The sequence below is a fragment of the Calonectris borealis genome, chromosome 2 (assembly GCF_964195595.1).
Source record: "Calonectris borealis chromosome 2, bCalBor7.hap1.2, whole genome shotgun sequence".
NCBI classification, from domain to species: Eukaryota; Metazoa; Chordata; class Aves; order Procellariiformes; family Procellariidae; genus Calonectris; species Calonectris borealis.
In genome coordinates, this window is record NC_134313.1 from 41,560,848 (window position 1) to 41,583,464 (window position 22,617).

At 41.8% G+C, this 22,617-nt stretch overlaps 1 protein-coding gene across 1 annotated transcript in view; it reads right to left on the reverse strand.

Annotated features, from left to right (window-relative positions):
• The window catches only part of CLVS1 (clavesin 1), a 106,488-nt gene extending 84,504 nt beyond the window's left edge, over window positions 1–21,984 (reverse strand). The window contains exons 1-2 of the mRNA XM_075141789.1: window positions 21,767–21,984; window positions 10,699–11,323 (exon numbers count right to left, since the gene is read on the reverse strand). Coding sequence (XP_074997890.1) covers window positions 10,699–11,087 — 389 coding nt within the window. The 5' untranslated portion in view covers window positions 11,088–11,323; window positions 21,767–21,984. The remainder of the gene's footprint in view (window positions 1–10,698; window positions 11,324–21,766) is intronic.
• Between the last annotated feature and the right edge of the window lie 633 nt (window positions 21,985–22,617).

A 22,617-nucleotide genomic window follows, 5' to 3' on the forward strand; every position in this document is an offset into this window, starting at 1 on the left:
GCATCTGCATACTCCTCCTGACAGAGTATTTACTCATCGATACTTTCCTTAATTCTTAGACCTCTTCTTGATTCTTAGACTTCTTCTCTTCTTTTCTTGGGGTGATGTCAGAAAGACCCCGATGGAGGACTATTTTCAGATGGGCTACCTACCTAAAGATTCTGCAATTTCCCACATCACAGATAGGCATAGCAACCTTTTCACAAAGTTAGGATACCTACATTATTTAGTGGTTTCAAACAGGTTCTCGTCCAGCAAGAAGGCTGCAATAGACCTTGGAGACAATGAGTTTTGCGACCATTATTCCCCTTAGCACACAGTAAGTGGGAGACACAGCTCCATTATAGGAAACAATGACACTGGAACACCATAAAATATCAGCTCTATTAATTTTCAAATATAATTGAGGCATAAAACAGCCAGCATGTATTCAGAATTCCAGATGGGAAAATTGTTTTTACACAGCATTTCTTGTATACAAGATAGTTTGTTGGACTTTTAGATACTTTTAGAGCTTACAGATATAATGTTTATGTTCTTAAATTGCAAGATATCTTAAAGCACCTTCTGAGTTTATCCTCCTCAGAAGCTTTTGACAGAGCAAAATTAATCTTAGAAATAGGGGGTAGGAAGTTACCTGACAGCATCTTATATCTCCTGCAGTGCATCATCATAAGTAATCCTAGTTTGCCTCTGAGTTCAGTAAAAAATCTAGGGATGAGGAGTCCACAGAGCACCTCAGTTACCTGTTCAGGTCCTGAACCAGCTTAATCATTGTAAAATGTTTTCTAATTTTCAGAAATCTAACTAATGCTGCTTAAGATTACTTAATTTGCTTTCATTCTGTATTTCTATCCCCAAGGAAATGGGGAACTTTTCACTACCATTTTTTATTAAGGTAAACTTTTATATATAGGAAGATTCATAACCCATCTCTTGTTGTCCTCAACTTTTATTGCATTGTCATATTTTCCAGACTTCTTTTTTTACTATTCTTTTCTTGACTTAGCTCAAATTTGTCTCTCATGCTAGCACATAGTCGCAGGTCAATTGAGGTGAGTAAAGGTGAATAACTGCTGGTGTCCTGCAGACAACATTCCTCTAAAACAACTCAGAGACATTGCTTCCTCAGTGGTATCACCTTACTGTATCATTCCATTTGTAGTCCACCCTTTACCCTAAATCCTTTTGTGCCCAGTCAGTATTTTCTCCATTAATTAACCATGAATACCCTATTTAACAAACCAGGAGGTGAGAAAATCCCAGTAGAGACACGCGTCAGCCAGGACTAAACCAGTAATGGCAGGTACGTCTGGTGTCTCACAAGGTTCCTTGGCTTTTAACATGGACTTTACATCTGATATGCCTCTTTTTGAAGTAAACCCCCAAATGATCCTGAATTATTTTTAAATGAATCCTATAAAATGTTCTCTGAAAGAAAGTAAATGTACATGTACCTGTGTATACATTTTAGCAGAGAATAGTAATAAGATGTTGGAAAAAGGAAAAGCATTCATTGGCAGCTACAGCATACACAAATTGCCATTTTCCCCAGACTTGCAAAGCTCTTTTATTCAAACAGAATTGAAGGTTTTATCAGAGTGAAACTGAATTTGAATTGCAGTAGCCAGCTAAAAGTGACTTACATGTAAATGAGAGCCTAAGAAATGGAGAGATTTCCTACCATCTCTCCTTAGGTCATAGTTTATTCCTCCTCCTTTTTTATCTCAGTTTTCAAACGAATATTGCAGTGCACTTGGAAGCAGGATTTTTCAGCAGTCTCTTTCTCTTTCAATACAAATCACATTTCTCCTTTTGTACTTACACAACAGATGGGTAGGATTATCCCTGGGAAAACAACGCAGTGCATTCTTATTCAGAAACCTCACAAAGTGAGAACAACTTAGAGGATCACAGGTCCAAGATGATAGGAGAGGATGGAGATGCCTTAGACAAGGTTATCGCACTCTGGTGCAGATTTTCCTAGTCAGAAATACCTATACAAAAGAAATTCTGTGTGATAACACATATCCTAGCACTCCAAAGGGGTATAGGCACCACATATTCTCTGTAGATTGATCTGTGCATATTTAATATACATGACTGGCATCTCTTGGATTTGCTGTGAAAGGAAGTCAGTGAAGGAAGGAAAGAGTGAAAGGTTTAGCACTGGCAAGGAGAGAGCGTGTTCCTGATCACACCGTAGCCGTGGCCTTGTGCTTGTTACCACTTTTTTTCACCTTTATTACTTCATTCATATCTGAATGTATGGAATTCAGTTCCTCTACTGACATGGTATAAAACCAGAGGAGCTGAAATTATGGCTTTGTGGAAGGGAGAACAGGACTATTTATGAGAAAGAACAAGGGGATGGCTTGTAACTGGAACTCAATGAAGAAAACCAAATTCATCTAAAAAGGCAAAAAAAATGTCTTGAGCTTCCTGCTTTGTTATTTCAGACCATCAGCTGCATGTCTTGTAAAGTATGTGAGAATACGTGTCTTGTAAAGTACACCTGAGAGTGGTTTACTGGATCAGACCAAAGGTTCCTCTGGCCCCAAATCTTTGTTGTGACAGTGGCCAGCAACAGGTCCCTAACAAGGGGTTTGATACACAGCAGGTTGGCAAGGTTAAAATAGAAAACATACTAATTTGCCTCTGAAAACCAAATATTTCTTCTTATGTATATTGATAAGTTAACTTCAAAAATATGGTAGTCCATAGCTTTGAATCTTACAGTTTCAATCAAATACTGAATTTTGGCCCTCTAAAGATGTATTATGGGATATTACATAAATAATCCATATGTGTTTTTCAACTAGATTGTTATTGATCCTATAGCATCATAACATTACTTGGTGCTGTGATTCATACTGCATATATGAAAGATAACTGGCATCACATCTGTTAATGTATGCACAGACATGTGCCATCCACTGTGTGTCTGCAATGGGAAAGTGGAAAAGTGATACCATCTTTCCATAAAGAAAAAGCACCAATGAAGATATTTGCATATTACCTTTCCCTTAAAAATTAATCTTTACTCATGCAAGTTTGCTCAGCATGGGCAGAAAATAGGCAGTTACATAGGAAATAGTTCCAGCAGGAGGCTAACTGGCTTTGCCCTCTGCCCCCTGCTACAAATGGACCCTCCAAGAAGTTTCCAGAGCTGAGATTATAATCGTCTGGGAGCAAAGGATAGTTGCTTTTTACTGCCTCTGTGGTTGCTGCACTTATTAAAAATAAAAACTGTTGAACTGTAATCAGAATTTAAGACAAAAATTTCCTCTTCCTCAAGGAGTGATTCCATTTTCTTCTCTTTAAGAATCAAGTCTCCAGTCATGGCATAATAACTACGATGCTCCACCTGTGTTATTGGCTTACCCATGTCAAAAGAGGCAAAATATCTTGTAAGAAAGAGCTTTAACAACTCAATTTTTAGGCTAGTTTATTGGAATATCTTTACTCCTCCCATCCTTTCCCCTGGCCTCCACCTCTGTCTGGTCTGTTAAATTTTTAGGTGCCTGTGGCAGATGAGTGCTTCTACCACTTCCTTCCTCATATTATCAAGACCATCCCAGAGACACGTGGTCGCGGCACTCTCATCAGTGCAACCACGGGAGCCGTCTCCCTCGTCCTCCAGCCTTGCCAAGGTAGACAAGCACCCTGAAGGAGGGTGACCGTGGTGGCAGGGTAGAATTTACCCCAACTTGCTGTTCAGCCATTTCATGGAGCTCAGCACTCCCCACACCATGCACATCTTGTCTGAATTCATGCTGTCCATTGTAACTCCTCTGGGATCACCCAGCCTGCTAACGGCAGCAGTTCCCAAGCATTCCTCATGCTGCTTTGAGGGTACTGGAAGTGGAGGATGCTCAGCACCTACCAGGGTGTGGTGAAAAAAGCGACTATTTTTATGTAAAATGCAATTGATACAGAGGCTTAGAATTCAGAGGAAAGAGTCTAAAATAAATCATGGCCTGGGGAAATAATATATCAAGAAATTATTAGAATTTTAAAATTTCAAATTAAGGATTTCAGCTCAGTATCTCCACTCTTTTCTGATGCATGTAGCCTACGAAATAGGTAGTCAGAGAATTACATTTTTTTCCTCCCCTGACTCTTTGCAGTGTGTTCCTGCTGCAATGCATTAATTTGCCTTAGCTCCTTTTAATTAGGTTGGCAAGTTAGAAACTGATCAGAATATCAGATATTTAGAAAACTTGATTTAGGAAAAGCTCCAACAAAAAATATTCTGGTCTCTTCCTACAAAGTCTCACCTCGGAAGACTCCTGTTTATAAGAGCATTCATTCATGGTTACCAGCTGTTCCCAAGGGTCAAACAGACAAAGAGCCAAGTGGGATGTCATCTTGTTTGGCTTCGTACTATTCTGTTGATATAGCTCTGTTATAATGTGCTGTTGCAGAACCCAGCTGTGAGGATGACATATACAGCCCACGTAGGTGTATGGGTCATTTTCTAGGGACAAGGGACAAGTGCTATCACAACTGTATACAGTTTCTCTTTTCTGCCACCCAGACATAAACCCTCACAATAAAATTTTTGTCTTTTGAGACAGTCTGGGAAGAAACGGTGTGTGTGTGCATGTGTGCATATGTGTTTGTTGTGTACGTGTGTGTATTTTTCTTAATCAACTGTCCTTCTCTCTGGTTTATAAAGCTTGGGGATTTGATTTGGTTTCTTTTCTCCACAGGAGGGAGGTGGCACAGAGCCACTTTCCAGTCTGCTCTTTGTTCCCCTTTGTTATCCCGCAGGCCAGCTCCAGCAGTTGTCTGTCTCACCCCCTGGCTCTGTCCTTCACAGCTCTTCAGTCAGCCCTCAGCCCAACACCACCCAGTCACCTTCTCTTCCTTCTCAATATGTGTTTGATTGCCCTACCCTCCCTCCGCTGATTTTTTTTTCCTTTCAGTCAGGCTTTTCTTGTTCTTCAACATATGCTTCATAACTTTCCCAGCTGTTGTTTTTCTTTCTCTTTTTCAGACATTTTCTCTCTCTTCTTTGATTCCCTTCTCAGCCCTATCCAGGACTGTCATTTGTGTATGTCATCCTTCTGTCATTCTTATGGACTACAACAGCCTTCCCAAACTCGGCTTCCATAATAAATGGTACTAACTGAATTAAGTTGCCATCTCCAAGCAAATTAAAACATTTCAAGACAGAGCTCCTTTTCGTCTTCTTTGTCCAACATTTAGTTTGTGCATCTGTTACTCCCCAAAATGAGTATTCTGCTTATGCTATGCTTCCTTCCTCTACTACCCTGAATTCTGCTACCATTTCAGACTACCTCAGTAATGTAATAATGTAATATGAATTATTTTTTAATACAGTGTGCTTCTAGGCTATTTATTGGCCAATGCAATGCTTGAACCACAACCTCAATCTGCAATACTGTAAGCATCTCCCAACATAGAAGCACCATCTCTTAACCAAACGCAAAGACCTGCTGTGTAAAAATAATTCTGGTGTTAGGGCTGGCCATATTTCAGCCGTAATCTCTCATAATAAACAGCTATGAAGCTGTTATTGCCACAGTTTGCCTGTGACTATAAATCAGTCTCAACAGATGTTTATTCCTTCATGTTCTATTAAGCATCTGAGATTATCCTTGAAATATATTGGAATAATCAGCATTTGAGACATATTCATTTATACCAACAGGATCTGCTCATGATAATATCCTTGTAATTACACCACTATGAACATTCTCAGCAAGGACATCATTTTTTCTATCGCAATCCTTTAAAATATTTATAGCTGTCGATTTACCGTTATGTCAGAGTATTTCCTTGCCCTTTAGCCTATCTCAATACACTTCCCTACAGAATGGTAAGTGTCTGACATTTGAGGCTCCTTGGTTAATAAAAGAGAATTTATGGCTAGCAGCTGACTTGGGAATGTATGTTGTAAACAAAGCAGCAGTTTTTTCTGTCTGACTGACTTACAGAATTTTTGGAGCTATGTGAGACCATCTAAGACACAACAGTCCAGACATGAAGAGAGAAATTAATTACTATTTTACTGCAAAAGACAATGGGCAACCTTCTGCCCCCCTACCCCAAGACCCTATTCGCAGAGGATGATGATTGGAGATAGCCCTCATGCTGGCTCTCTATGCAGAAATAAATTTTACTCTGGCTGAACAACCTTGAAGGAAATATCTTTACTTGGAAGATTAATGAACACCTTCTGCTGAATTACTTCAGTTCACCCAACTCCCCCATCTCCCTCGTGTACGAGCAGGATATATTAGAAGGCAGTAGCAGACCTAGGAACAGCTGTGGTAGTTAGTGAAGGCTTTTCTCAATCCAACAGCCGAAAAGGTGCTCTTATCTGACTTCTTTAAAAGCTTCAAATTTACTAGAGGTGCATCAGAGGAGTGAGGGCTTAGGTTTGGTGAGACTTTGATGAAATGAAAAAGTGTGAGAAAGAATATTCTTAATCCAGCACATGGCACATTTGTTTTTATGTGAAATCCTGGTTCAGGTCTCATCAAAACTCTACATTTGTAAGTATGCATGTATTTGTTTTACAAACTGGGATTTTTTATGCTGCAAATTATTTTGTCAAAAAAGTTCCTGACAAGATCAGTTTGATATCCTCACCTGTCTTTATTACTCCACAATTTCCATTTAAAAATAAGGTGCTCTGCGAGCACTGGTATATGTGAAGCCTTTGTGAGTTTTGGGTCAGTTCACACCTTGTAGTTGGATTATTCTACACCTCTGAGGACTGAGCTCTGATCAAAGTGAACAATGGCCCTGCCCTGCATGGATTCTCTAGTGTACGGTAATATAGCTTGACATTTTTCCTCTCCTCAGTGTGGAACTAATCTGATCTCTTTCTTTTCTATCCATCTGCTCATTTTCACTTATTCAATACCTCTGAAGTTTTCTATTCTGTATCGTATGTGATTAACATTAACTAACAGATCCAAAATATGCTATGCAGGACATAGAGAGAAAGTGATGACATCATCTCTAAGAAATGTGTCTAAAAAATAGAGCAAAATCAAACCAATGCAGCTCATGCTAAATGAACCTGGCACCATGATAGATCTCAAATAGTGATTTGGAGATAAGAATTATCATTCCTTCTGTTTTTTTCCTAGTCATCAAGGAGGTTTTGGTCAAAACAGTAATCACCATCTTTTTCAATGATGTGGAAGCAAAAATAAAACTCTTGCCAGTGAACTTTGCAGATGTCACAAAACCCATGCAATGGTAATTAGTGAGGAGGACAGGTTTAGCTCTGCAGAAGAGCGTGAATCACATGCTAGACTGTGCCCACATTATGGATGAGAATGTATGACACATTTACCAGTGGTGTTTGTATTTTAGGAAACAGTGACTTGGAAGCAGATTTGAGCTGAACATGAGCTCAAAATGTGATAGAGTAGCTAAGAAAACAGTGACAATTTTATATCTAAAAGGAGGGAACTATTGAGCAGAAGATATGGTGTTACCACATGATGATTTATTAGTGAAAGTTCATCCATCTGCATAACGCTAAAATGATAGGAAAGGTCCAGAAAATAATGATGAAGAGTATTATCAACCTGGAAAATCTTCCTAATTCTGAGAGTAAAGAAGTTCAATCTATTTAAGCTTTGGCAGCATCAATATATTGCAAGATATTAAGCTATTAAGCAAGATATTAAGTGCAATATTTTGCAGAACTTTATCTTTGCCATGCTGGCTGCCCACAAGCATGTTCTTTACCTTGTGGACAACACAAGGTTGTTTTGCCCTCAAGGAAAAAAGGGTTAGCTGTTTACATTCACCATGGTTAAAAGTGAACACAAGAACCACTGCTGTAGAGTAACTAATGTACCATCTTCTTGTTGCCTGACAGTAACTTACCCTACAGTGCTGCATCCTCAGTGAATTCAAAAGTAGGTTAAATGATGACGTGGTCACGACACAAAAGTACAAACATGGGAAGCTGTCATATTTTTGTGGTCCCTTTAAACTAACACAATCCAGCAGCTGGAAGCTGAAACTGAAAACATTGAGACTGGAAATGAAAACCTGGTTTTCAAGAGATGTTAGATCTATCAATTACATTATTGAAGCTAAAATTACAAATGTTTCTAAAAGATCACACAGAAGTTTTATCTTCCATACAGGGAATCCCTTCAAAACATCTTGGATCTGATTTGTCCAAGCAGTCACAAATAATGACATTTCCTGTTAAAAATCAATGTATTTGTAAGATCAAAAAGTTATGAGGCTGCTTCTCCCTCCTTGACATGTGATCCATATAGCCACCATACTGCCAGGAGTATAAATGGTAAGAATGTCTGGACTGAAAATCAGTTTATGGATTATAGCCATGCTGACTTTAAATGATCCTTTATAAATTATGATTTCTTTATAAATGACCCCTTATCATTATGATTTAATGATAAAGAGCAAACACAGCCAGTTGCAAATGAAATTAAAGTTAGGAAAGGCATGCTGAAGGCTGAGCTCTTACTCTTGCGTATCAGCATCGCAGCATCATATGAATTGATTGCATTAGCATTCAGCTGAAATGTAAGCTTGTAAATATCTTGTCATCACTGAAGACATGTCTATAATAAGGTTGCCCAAGGTATATGTTCGTAAGATATACACAATGCCTGTTTGTTTGGGATTTTTTGTGAAATATAATGTATTATATTTCTTCTGGTCAATAACCTGCTTCCCCTCTGCTTGACAGGACATTGCACTCATCATTTCCTGTTCCTTAACAGCTTTGCTCTTGTTGATTTAGACAGTAAAAAAGGAGGAGGTCATCCCTCTATTTACTTACAGCCTAAATCCTGTCCCAAATCCCTGCAGCACTTGCAGTGCTACAAAAGCCCACAGAAATGACACTTCTTGTCATTTGAATCCATAGAGGAGTTGAGCTTCAGTGGCTGAAGAGAGGTAAAATTTTTAATTTCACTGAGGAATCTTAGGAAAGTATATCCTGTTAGCCTCAGCCTTTCTTCTTTGAAGTTTAAAATTACATTTGCAGAAACAAAGTATCTTACATGCAGGATCACTTTGGGTTTTGCACACACATGCATATACACATATACATGGATGCATATTAAAGGGCTTGCAGAAAATTTGAGCCAAAACCTGCCAGGAATCAATGTTCTGTCAAAATCTCAGTGCAGGAGCCTTAGACAGCAGCACTATCAGCTTTCCCTGAGCAGGACCTGATGTACGAGGTTAATCGCAAGGATTCATCTTATTGAGGGATCAGAAACTCAAAGCTGGGTCTGTATAATACCTAAATCCCTTAATGCAACCAGCAGAGCCACAGTGCTTCTGTCCTCTCAAGCTGATACTTTCTATTAATTCAAGATACCTGTTCATTCATCTTTCTTTTCATGCCAATCGCTAAAGGAAGGGTTTTGTGGTTGGAAGAAAGGCAAGCTCACAGTTCAGAAAGACAGGAGATAAACTGCTGGCCCCTTTGTAGTCAATAAGACTTTTATCACTGTCTTCAGTTCTGGATTTCACCAAATACTTTTGTATATGCAAAGTTACATTTCTGTAACTTTTTCTGTACATTTATTTACCAGATCTGTACATGCAAAGGAAAATCAGAAACATTCCTGAACTCTGTTTTCACATGGAGTTGAAAGGTTTTCCCTGAAAACAACTAACATGAAAAATTGCAGGCATATGTGTAATGTTCTCTAATAATTTCTATAACATAAATTCAAAGCTCCAATCTATTGACTCCTAAGAATAAGACACTTTCATGGACAACTTTAGACCATGCCAAAACAAAATCCTACCTGGAACTCATCAGACTTTATGATACTCAAAACCTAAATATGAATTTTGTTCTTTGGCCTGATTTTTATCAAAAATCATCAGAACATATGGCAATCCTACAGCTGACTACATTTCTCCATCTCACCGTGAAGGCAGGGAAAATGGAATGGAATGACTTCTGATGAAGAGGAAAATGTGAACATGATATTCCTGGACTAGTCCCTTTTCTCTGTATCACTTCAAATAGGTAGTGAAAGCTGATTAATCACATTAATATTTAAGGACATAATTTTATAATAATGGCTGGGAGATATCTTTGTTCACACTATTCTGTAAAGAAATGACCTGAACAGAAAATACACTTTGCATGAATCTCCCATTTATCAGACTAACAAGCATGCAGTAACCAGAGTGTGTAGAAATTACAATGCAGTTTGTGGAAATCTCATAACACAGGCTGGAATTCGTGAAATGGTTAAAACAAACGAAAAAATCTGTTAAGAAGTCTGGAGGCAGAATCAGATCAGTTCCTTCTGCATCAGAAAAGCTATGAGAACCCCCATATATTTTGAGACATTTTCTTTCTGTCAACCTGTTCGGTTAGTCTATGATATTACTGAAGCAATTATGTAATAGGCATTAATGTATTTATAGCAGACAGACACTATCTGGCTAAAACCTGGAAATATTTATGGAAAAAACCCATGAGCTACTCATCTCACACACTGATATACGTTTACCTCTCAATGGTGTTATGTCTGAAGAACGAGAGTTGATCAGATGAAAGTTTTAGTGAAATGGACTCATGGTTACAAAATATTTTACTGAAAATGACCTTTGTGCTTCAAGTATGATCACAAATATTCTGTTACAAGTTGATTGTGAGTGTATGTAAAAGATAAGGACACTATCTACATTTACCTACTCTGATCCCAGTTGGCTGCAAAAAGCAGAAGAATCTTCCTGCCACAGTGGTCGCGATTTTCCAGTACTCCCGGGAACCCATCTGTCAGAGCCCGTTTGATTCCTGGATCATCAGCCTTGAAGTTTTTGAACATATCCAGATTTAATTGGCGGTACTGGAAGTACTGAGCCAGCAGTCTGAAGGCCTCAGTTTGGTGAAACTTTCTGGCTCGGAGAAATCTCAAGATGAAGGCATCATCTGTACGTAAAAACCCAATGTCAGGCCTCGTGATGATCATGTCCCTGACTTGCTGGATATCCTGATGCAAAATGTCTGGATTTTCATTCAGTTCTAGGCGGGCTTTCTCTATAGTCTCTGGACTAAGTCCAGCTTGTAAGTGGGTCATCTCTGCAAAAACCTCTTTTCCAAATCCTTAACTTCGGATATTTTAGTAGGAGAAGTGCTGATCCCATTCAATTGATGGTCAGCTGTGAGCGTGAGCCATTCAGCAGCTTTCTGCTATCAAGCTGATAATTAACAAATGAAAGCGAAGGGCTTTTCTTATTCTTGCAGAAAGAGTAACAGGCAGTTCACATGTAGTATAATACATCCAAGGGAAAGTGTTGTTTATTCCATCACTTACTAAAAGAAAAAGCAAATATATAAAAGAAAGATTAAATATGTATGTAAAGCTTACAGGAATGCATTTCTGAAGTTTACATAGCAATAATGTTGCTTTGTGTGCTTCATATGTAAGAGGATAGCAGTCAAATAATTTCAGAATGGGAGCATTTAAGATAAGGCAGTCATTGACATCTTGAATGTATATATTCAAGCTTTCAGAAAGGCAATCTGATTAATTGACAATTAACACTAAGCTGTATCAACTTACTATTAGAATACACTTCGCAAAGTTGTCTTATAGAAGTGTGGGAGTTCCAGCATCCCATAACTTCAAGCCCAGGATGACAAAAGCAAAAATAACCATCATTTTTTTCCACTCCTAACAGGAGCTACATTTCAGCTTCCTAAGTATGCAGATTTACACTTATCATAGTAAGTATAACAAGTGATTGATTTGGCTTTATCACCCATACTATCAGCTTGTACCTTTCCTTGAATTAGTCCCTGAGCTGATTGTAAAACTGATTTAAAAAACCCTAAAACTCCACCAATATCAGGGGTATTTTGTACTTGGTAAAATTTCTCTGAAAATATTTCCCATTGAGACTTAATACCTCTTCATGGGAAACTTCCCAGGAATAAAGTCTTTGATGAATCTAATCCAACAGGGTTGGTGTTTTAGTTGAAGAGATGCATTTTATTCCAAATTCTTTTTTTTAGTATCTTGTAGCTTTCCTGAATACCGAGTTCTGAATTTCATTTCCATTCCTGTACTTTACCTAGAATTTGTTTTTACAAGTGTTAGAAGAAAAGCTGCTTAAGCTGTTATGTATGAGCAAAATGGTACAGTGAATCTCTTACATTTCAGTGACATAATTAGCAAAAGGCTGTCATTGAAATCTGTGTAGTTACACTTGTGCGAAATAAGATCAAGGTCTGTTCCAACGTGAAATGTGTATGAAGAAAGATCAAGATCCATTCAATTTTTCAGCCATCACAAAAACAGACAAGCAAACAAAAAACCCACCACTTAACTGATCTCTCTCTCTTTCTGATTTCTGAAAAGGAAAAATTGGTTTAAAAATTAAAAGGGAATCCCTCAGTGAAAGACATACTTTACTGTATTTGAAGAAAGCTCTTTGGAAAGCTATGTATTATTTATAGCAAAACAACCATTTCACTCAGCTGCTCCCCTGGGTTCAGCGTTCTCATATCAAACAAAGGGGACAGCAGCAGCCAGAGCATTTCTTCTTCCAGGGGCTGCACAGAGTTACCTTGCAGGACCTGGAAGTTAATCAGCACCAAGGATGCCCGAGTTCCCTGTTTCGTGAGCTTGCATCTCATTGATAAAAACTCCATTTTGGATGCCACAGCTGCAGCCCCGGGATGAAATCCCTAAATTTGAATACAGAGAGTTTCTGCATATTTGCTTAAAGGACATTTGTGGTGCGAGATAAGCTTTTCATTCAACAGCAATGTGCATTAGACTTGTCTGTGGGTGATACAAAGGAGAGTTTGTTAAGCAGTCTCTTTCTGTATTCACTGTGGAGCTGGAGTTAGGAAGAGCTACCTGCAGGGCAGAGTATCCGGTGATTCATGAGTCTGGGAAAACCTGGGAAAAGGGGGGAGGAAAGAAGGAAGGCTGGCTCCTTTGGCAAGTCACTGTGGAGTGCAGATGACTCCAGAAAAACAGGCCCTGAAGTTTTGAGGGGGTAATCTATGGGTCCAGGTTATTTAATTCTTGAAGAAATGAGAGTTGTGTTAAAGGTGGATAGCACACACAAAAATAAACTAACAGTTACTTGCTTTCCTCTTGCCTTTATTAGGCCAAATTAGGATAACTCTGATGGTATCAACTGAATTCCACTGATGTAGGCCATGGGAAAATCAGGCCAATATTTTGTGCTTAAGATCTCAAATGAATGGTGGCATTAGCATTTTCTTGCATAAATCATGTTTTTAGTTACAATTGCCTCCATAAGCTACTTAGGGGAGCTCAGTGTGTTTAAGTGTGACACTGTCACTGGGGGAATGAGTGTAAGGATTAGTTCTTTCCCTAAGTCATACCCTAAGGAGGCTGGTTGTGCTTCAGGGTGCTCGGTAGAGGGGTGGAAGCAAGAAGCTTATTTGGGGTCTGTGCCAGCTCTGGCTCAGGGCTCAGTATGAATTCGAACACCTTTGGAGCTCCTGTGACTTAGAATTACAGAATCATAGAATCATAGAATGGTTTGGGTTGGAAGGGACCTTTAAAGACCATCTAGTCCAACCCCCCTGCCGTGGGCAGGGACATCTTTCACTGGATCAGGTTGCTCAAAGCCCCATCCAACCTGCCCTGGAACACTCCCAGGGATGGGGCATCCACTACTTCTCTGGGCAACCTGTTCCAGTGTCTCCCCACCCTCATCGTAAAGAATTCCTTCTCTATATCCAGTTTAAACCTGCCCTCTTTCAGTTTAAACCATTAGCCCTTCACCTATTACTTCAGGCCCTAGTAAACAGTCTCTCTCCATCTTTCTTATAAGCCCCTTTTATGTACTGAAAGGCTGCAATAAGGTCTCCTCAGAGCCTTTTCTTCTCTAGGCTGAAAAGCAGCAGCTCTCTTAGGCTTTCTTCTTAGGAGAGGTGTTCCAGCCCTCTGATCATTTTTGTGGCCCTCCTCTGGACTGGTTCTAACAGGTCCAAGGACTTGTGGCAGTTAACTGTGACCCCCCCAGTGGGTTCATCTGTTTCCTGAGAGTTTATGGGGAGTAGAACTGTCCCTTCCTCTGCTCCATTTCTGACTCCCATCTCCACATAGATGCTTCTTTGGAAATAAGGCAAATTCTTTAAAGGTCAGTTGCAGTCTACTCGAAAAGAAAATGGGGTTAGATCAAGGAGACAGATTTCCTTGTAGTGTCAAAAATTATACTACTTATTATCATTAAAGTTTCCTACTGTTTTTATCTTATTTAAATGGATTAATATCCTTGATGCCCAGGATGATTCCAAGGTGAGGGAAATACGGTCCTCTCCTGTCAGACTGTATTTTTGCCAAAAAGCAACTTACAAATACTCAGTCTAACAAAAGATATATTTTTAAATGCATTTCAGAGTTTTCTCATAGTAAGCTGAGCTATAGCCATGGGTTACAGCTTACAGGAGAGCCTCTATATATTTTCCCAATTATAAGCCGGAATAGACTTTGCACTAAAATACTTTATTGGCGTAGTGTTATATAGTGCAAAATAATCCAAAATATGTATGAACAATGTTGTCGCTACCTGAATCATAACACAAATCACGGGTTAGTAGTAATCCACTCTAGCACCATTGACTTCAAGGAGTCTGATTTACATCAGTGGATGATTTGGTTCTCCCACTGCTTACCTTGACAATAAATGTAATGCTCCATAGCTACCTCGTTTAATTGTCATTGTGCTTTCTCAAATGGTACTGCTTTATTCTGATTCCCAAAGGTGTAACAGAAGCACCTTCTCCATTTTCACCCCCTCCCACACATGGCAATTTCTCATTCTCTTCTGGTGTTGTGTACAGCTCTGATCCATCTGCCAATTTTTCAGATGTTTACATCTTTGTTCTGCTTTTTTTTTTTCCTCTCAAATGAAGATGCTGGCCTTTTTTTTCCCTATCTTGAATATTGTTGTTGCATGTTGGCACACTAGACTCTGCGTTATAGTCTCGACAGCTGTTTTTCTGTGTTGTGACTCTTTGTTCCCAAAGGACTATTAGCTCTCCTAATGTCTTTTCACAGCCACTTACAATAAATCAACCCTCCACAGGAACAAAACCCAGCTTTAAACAAGGAAAAATAATTAACAGAGGTCTGAAACACAACATATTAATACAAACAAAAAAAGGGACATTTCCACTAAAATTGTGGTGTCACAAACCCTTTCAGCTTATTCATTTTCATTCCCAACAAGAGAACGACAAGGGACAGAGAGTGGCTTTAGGATAGGTAAAATACTGAAAGTGGGATACATTTTTCAGACAAACAGCTTACATTTTTGCCTGATCCTCAAAAATAAAATTCAGTTAATAATAAAATGTACAGTAATATTTAATAACTAATATTTAATAAATTTTAACTAAAATTAAAATAATATCTTAAGGAAGTATATATAGCACTTTCCATTCAAAGATCTTAATAAGCTTTACTGCTCTCTCATCAATGACAGCTTCTGGATCAATATTCAACCCCTATTTGCTTTACATCCCCTGGAAAATCGGCCAAAACCTGCTCTCAGTGATGATGATGCTTGTCTGGATCATTTTGTTCCCGCCCGCTTAGCTGTCCCTGCAACACCATTTGCCTCTTGAAGCACTGTCCTCATGGCCATTTGGCCCTTCCCCATCCGCTTCAGTTCCAGAAAGATTTTACTTGCCTCTGTCTACCAAGTGTTTTCCATTCAGTCCAAAGCTATATGCCATGTGAAATTTCATTACCACAGCTTTTAAACAGGGAAGGCACTAGGGTTTGATCCTCACCTGGTATTAATAGGCATCACTGTTATGTTTTGTCTCATTATATAATTCCTAACTCCTAGCATTCATACAGATATTAGCTGCTAAAATCATGCCAGAAAAGAAGGGAGTGGGCAGGAAGGGAGGGAAAATGGTAATCTAGAATGATTTCATCTCAGAGTGTGGGTGTCATCTCATTAAATTGCTTTTTAAAAAATATTTTGATGTTAACTGTGGAAAACATCTTGGGGCTATGTTCTGCTTAGCAGGGTTTGCTCCATAATGGCAAGGGAGGATGAATCCATAGCTGTACTTGTGGGAATGGCTCCCATGGCACTTTGTGGCCTTGTGGTACCTTAGTAGGAACCCACACTGGAAACTTAGTGCTCAGACATAGAAAGGGACATATCCCAGCTCCATGAACTAACTTCAAAAGAGTGATGAGAAAAACTGACTCTCTCTTGTCTTTTGCTGTTGGATCCTGGCATCCTCCACAGACAGTAGGGAGAAGTACAGCCCTGAATGATTTGCCTGAGGTCACGGAGGACATATTTCACAGAGCTGGGAACAGACCATGTGTCTCCTGAGCTGCAGGCTTACACGCTAACATCTGGGCAATCTTTCCCCTCTATGCATAATTCTCTGCATCATGAGAAAAATGTGAAGCCATGTTGCACACAAGGAAATGGAGGGGTAGACTGCAATGTTCCCAGTGTCCCCAGTAATCCCCCTAGGGTAATCCCCCTAGGCTTCAATGGCATAATCAGGACCCCAAAAGTGTACCATGTCTTTATATTTTTGCCAAGAGCAACCCCCCTATGGGAGATCCAGACAGGTCTAGCTCACATCCCAAGTCCATAGCCTGACTTCTGCTCAGATTATCACAGAATCACAGAATGGCTGAGATTGGAGGGTATTTGGTCCAATCCCCCTGCTCAAGCAGGGCCACCCAAAGCAGGTTGCCCAGGACCATGCCCAGATAGCTTTCGAATATCTCCAAGGAAGGAGACTCCACAACCTCTCTGGGCAACCTGTGCCAGGGCTCGGTCACTCTCACAGTAAAAAAGTGTTTCCTGATGTTCAGAATGAACCTCCTGTGTTCAGTTTGTGCCCATTGCCTCTGGTTCTGTCACTGGGCACCGCTGAGAAGAGCTTGGCTCCATCCTCTTTGCACCTTCCCTTCAGGTATTTGTACATGTCTGTGAGATCCCCCTGAGCCTGCTCTTCTCCCGGCTGAACATTCCCAGCTCTCTCAGCCTTTCCTCACAGGAGAGATGCTCCAGTCACTTAATCATCCTTGTGACCCTTCATTGGACTTTCTCCAGCATGTCCATGTCTCTCTTGTACTGGGGAACCCAGAACTGGATACAGTGTACTCCACTGAGGTGTGGCCTCAGCAGTCCTGACTATTATGAACATCCCTGCTTCCCTGTAGCTCTTCCCTAAGGGACTAGATTCTCCCAGTCAGCCTAAACGAGTTAAGTATTGCAAGCCTTTCTCCTGCAAGTCCTAGTGCTCCTGTAAACCTTCACTAGGGAATTGTTGCTTCTCTTCAATATGAAAATAGGGAACATTTGTGACTGTAACAGCTGTGTGGGGAATTTGATGCTTTCTCACACTTTCCTGGGATGTGATCTCCTCACTCAGGTACAAAACCTAACATTTCTTTCAGTTCAAACAATACATCACAGGTTCCTATTCCCCTCATATTACAGACTTCTTGTCAGCTTAAGTCAGTTACAGGTTACCCTCAGGCCACACCTATCTGTCCAGGGCTGGTAATTTAGACATGGCACAGCACAAAACACGGCAGCAACTCAACTGATCTTTGTGGCCCTCTGCATAGTACGTAGGGCAGGCATATCTGCAACACCAACCTGCAGCTGAACTGCTGTTGCTACAAGCTGATGGGCATGAGGAGAGACTGACAAGGTTGTCTAATAGACATAAAATTAAAAAATTGCCTCATTATCCCTTGATCTGAAATGTCCAAAACTTACTGCCTACCTGAGTATTAAGGAATAGGACCACATGCTCAGGAGAAGAACTAGTAAATAAACAGCTTGTAAACAAAAAAGTTAAACAAAACACCCATGAACTTAATGAGATTGCTTCAATCTTTCTCCAAATCATAGTTTTAAAGTTTTAAGTATTCACCAACCATAGACAAACTGCAAATCCTTATGAGAATGTGGGGCCTGACCTGTGGCATGTCAAAAAAGCCGCAGGCTCTGAGGGACTTCCATGTCAGTCATGAGCTACTCCAAGTGTCACCATGCAAAAAGCATCCTGGCCACTATTGGACAAACGGGTCACTTCATCCAATACTATAGAAACTTCTTGCAGCTGAAATTATCAGCAGTATGCAAAACATGAATTCTGACCCCCAAACCTGAATCTGATAGCATGGGTTCATAATATTGGTGCCTGAAAATACCTAACTGCACTGTAGAAGTTGTGTTACAACATCTGCACAAAGACATACAAAAGAAGGAACAAAACATATTATGGAGATATTTAGTCCTACACCTTTAATAACATGAAGTTTATCTATTTTTACAGTTCTTTTGCTCCACATTTTAAAAATTAAGTTCCTTTAAAAAATATGAAATGCAATGGTGATGTATTATTGCCCTATCAGTGGCTGACTTAGTTCTGCTTTCTACATTATGCCAGAGGAAGCCATCCATCATCCTGTGGGGTAGCAGTGGGGGGAGGAAGGGAAGGAGGGAAAGGGCAGGGGCAGAGAGGAAGGAAGGAGGGAAGGAAGGCAGGAAGGCAGGATGGAATGAGGAAGGCAAGGAAGGAAGGAAAGGAGGGAAGGAAGAAGAGAGGAAGGAGAGAAAGGAAAGAAGGAGGGATTTCTGCACCCAGGAATTAATCAAATCTCCTGTTTTTTCTCTCACTACTATTGAAGTCTGAGGACAAACACAAAGATCTACACACAGATACTTCTCCCAAAATTGTAAAAATGAAGTTTATTATAATTTGATATTACCTTGTGGGTTTGTTTTCTCAGAAGAGGAACATATCAGACTTAAGGAGTTTATTTCTATAAATCCTATTGAAGGAAAAAAAAACACACAACACAAAAAACCAAAACTGTTTGGAAACTCTCAAACTAAACCCTCTGAGCAGCGTTAGTATCAAGAGGGAAAGGTCTTACAACTCATCTGCCAAAAACTATGTGAACTTCTGCTCACTGAACTTCCCACTCCATAAAAGACGGATGTTGTTTCTTTTTTTTTTTTACTAGTAGGTCCCAATTGTCATATCTTGTATGTGTATGTGCCAGACACCACAGCAACGGGCTGTGAGAGAAAATACTACTCGCTTGCCAAATAATAGCACAATTGCTTCAGTAACTGGACACTTAAATTAACAATTGCATTAGTTTACAATCTTAGTTTGAAGGAAATATTCTCCATTCTTTTATAAGGCTGATCATTTGTATTTTAACTGACATGGTTCTCTTTTGGAAGATGAGTAGGCTGTTGTTACATGCTTCAATGAAACAACCTCTGTGTTCAAAACACATAGAGTTTAAGGAATTATGACCCAGTGCTATGGAGTGGATTCTGCAGTTCCTCCATTGCTGAGCTCAATTACATTGCACACACTACTATTCAGCAGCACTCAGTGCTACTCAGTATAAGAGTATCTAGTCTCTGCACCAGATTTTAAGTTACGAATTATGATATAATGAAGTAAGAAGGTTTTTGAAAAAGGTTGTAATATCTTTCATTGTTTTGCATATACCTTATGAAGTCTAATCTTTAGAAAATACTCAGTAGTTTTCAGAGCTGGATGAGTCAACAGAACTCTTAAAACAATCAGCAGCATTTTATATATCAGCAGCAGACACATATCAGACCTGATTATGCTGACAACACAAGCTGCCCCTGTAAACTTCAAGCTAGGATACAGACTGCAAACCAGGGAAAGCACTATAAGGTTATCTGACTTATCATTATATGAAAAAGTAAACCCTTACCTTTGTTATGCAGTGCATGGTATAATACTGTTACATAATATATCATTTAGATGTCAGCATTGCGTTAACTTTTAGTACTGGAGAAAATCCATGTTATGATCTGATTACTCAGAAAGCATATGAAAGCAGCCTTTCTGTAATTTAATTTTTCCTTCCAAATATGATCCAGTCACTGATTAGTGATGGACAATGAGTAGCCATCTGCTCCTTAACTTCATTATTCCTGGAGCTTGTAGATTGAGGAATCAGCATTTTGAAAAGGGAAAGCTCCCTTTCTCCTATGACCTTCCCCACCCTCCCAGGATTAAATCATTGCAAACAGAATTAAAGTCAGGCCAGCAGCATGCATGGGGTTTCTCCAGCCGTTATTTGCTTTGTGTTTATTTTCTGTATGAAGCCTTCTCTGAACACCCTCACTGCTTGCAGAGACCACAACTTAATTCTTGACTTCCTGCAGCAAAAGATCCACAGGGCAGGCACGATTCACCTCACTTCTTCCCTGCACCCATTATTTATCACTGTTTGCCGTTGGAAAGCGGAACATTTGACTGACCCGGCACATTCCCTCCTCCCTTTAATCCCCCATCCCCCTTTGGGTTGAATATACCTGATCAAAGCAGGCATCAATTTCCTGAGGAGCAAACAGGTATCTGCTGCTGTTTGGCAAGCTCCTGTCTGTCAGCACTTGGCTGGACTCCTTACTTGGTCCCTTAACTCCCAGTTTTAACCCTTTCCCCTCCATCCCTCTTGCCTCTTCCCTGCTCTCAAATTTGATCTGGACTTTCCCTTCCAACTTGTGCTCTTTCCCCTGCTTGCCCAGCTCCTGGGCTCTGAGCTGATTTTTCCAGCCCCGTGCCCTCTTTCAGGAAGGATTGAGGCTGGTGATAGAGAAGGAAGACAGGAGGGAAAGAAGGGGCAAGAAAGTGAGGAATGGGAGGAAACAGGAGCAGGGAGGAAAGGAGGCAGGGGAGCAGGGCAGGGAGGAGAGTAGACAGAGAAGGCAGAAAACAGGAAGGCGGGAGGCAGAGAAGCAGGGCAAGAGGGACTGGGGGCAGAAGAGGCAGGGTAGGTAGGAGGTAGGAGGTAGGAGGCAGGAAGCAGGAAGCAGGGCAGGGAGGAGAGGCAGGGGAGACAGAGGAGGCAGGGGAAGCAGGGGAAGAAGGGGAGGTAAGGAAAGTAGGGCAGGCAGGGCAGGGAGGAGAAGCAGGACAGGCAGAGGAAGTAGGACAGGCAGGGAAGGCAGGGATCAGGGCAAGGAAGAGAGGCAGGGCAGACAGGGAGCAGGGGAAGGAGGCAGGGAGGCAGACAGCAATGAGGCAGGCAGGGGAGGCAGGGAGCAGCATAAGGAGGCAGGGAGGGAGCAGGCCAGGTAAGAGGCAGAGGAGGCAGGGCAAGAAGGGAGCAGGGAGTCAGGGCAGGCAGAGGAGGCAATCAGTGGAGGCAGGGGACATGGAGACAGGGGAGGCAGTGAGCAAGGGAAGGAGGCAGGGGGGCAAGCAGAGCAGGCAGGAGGCAGGGGGGCAAGCAGAGCAGGCAGGAGGCAGGGAAACAGAGGCAGGAGAGGCAGGAGAGGCAGGGAACAGGAGGCAGGGCAGGCAGGGAGCTGGGCAGGCAGGAGGCAGCAAGCAGGAGGCAGCAGGTAGGGAGCAGGACAGGCAGGGCAGGCAGGAGGCAGGGAGCAGTGCAGGCAGGAAACAGCAGGCAGGGAGCAGAGCAGGCAGGAGGCAGGGAGCAGGGCAGGCAGGGCAGGCAGGAGGCAGGGAGCAGGGCAGGCAGGAGGCAGCAGGCAGGGAGCAGGGCAGGCAGGGAGCAGGGCAGGCAGGGCAGGCAGCGGGCAGGAGGCCGGGCAGGGAGCGGCCCCCGCCCGCAGCGCGGCGGGGCTGCGGCCGGAGCTGTCCGCCCAGCGGTGCTGAAACGCCGCAGCCCGGGCCCGGCGGCGCGGGGGGGACGGGGAACGCGGAGAGCCGCCCTGCTGCAAACCGAGAAAAGACAAATCCAAATACCTGCACAGCGCCAGGCAGCCTGCCGTGGGGCGGCGGGGGCTGCGTGGGATGATTTTTTCCCCCCCCTGTAGGTGTCCTTGCTGTTGAGCTGGGTGGGTGAGAAAGATCTCCCGGCTCCCAGGTTCAGGCTCAGATCTCTCTAGAAAACTGTGAATGAGCGAGCGCCAGCTCCACGGGGCTAGGATTTTTTTTTTTTTTTGGTAGGAGGCGTGTGCACCAAAGCCTGGGTCCTTCCACTCGGCGGCTGCCGTCCCCCTGGGTCCTAAGCCCTCCTGCCGCCCGCCCGGCTGCCTCCCGGCGCTCCCGGCGCTCCCAGGCTGCGGGCTCGGCGCACCGCCACCGCCGAGGGAGTGGTGACAAAAGAGCTGCGGGCTGCTGACAACCGGGAAAGCAGCAGCACAGCCGGTCACTGCGAGCTTAGCAGCGCGGGCTTTCATCTGGTGGCATGGTCTTCACTGCCTTTTTTCTCGCATCTCCCCTTTCCCAGCAAAACTCGGGGAGAGCACAACCTCCTGCGGCATTTACAGCAGCCACAGAAAGGGTAATCTCGATGGGCCATGGATTATAGATGGGCTGCCTTAATGAACATGGCAGCCTGGGTTTATAAGAGAAGTTCGTCTGGGTCAGACTACAGGTACATCTAGCTCAGGGTGCTGCCACCAACAGCAGCCACAGCAAATGTCTAGCGAAGAATATAAAAACAGGACAAGCTTCACCCCTGCACTCTCCCAGCCCCTTTCCCAAGCACTTTAAGTTTTGGGAGTTCCCCAGCAATGTGGTGCCTGTGTTTTTAGGATGAATTTGTCCTCCTTGAGCTTTCCCAGTGTCTCCTAGAACGCCTACACATTTCT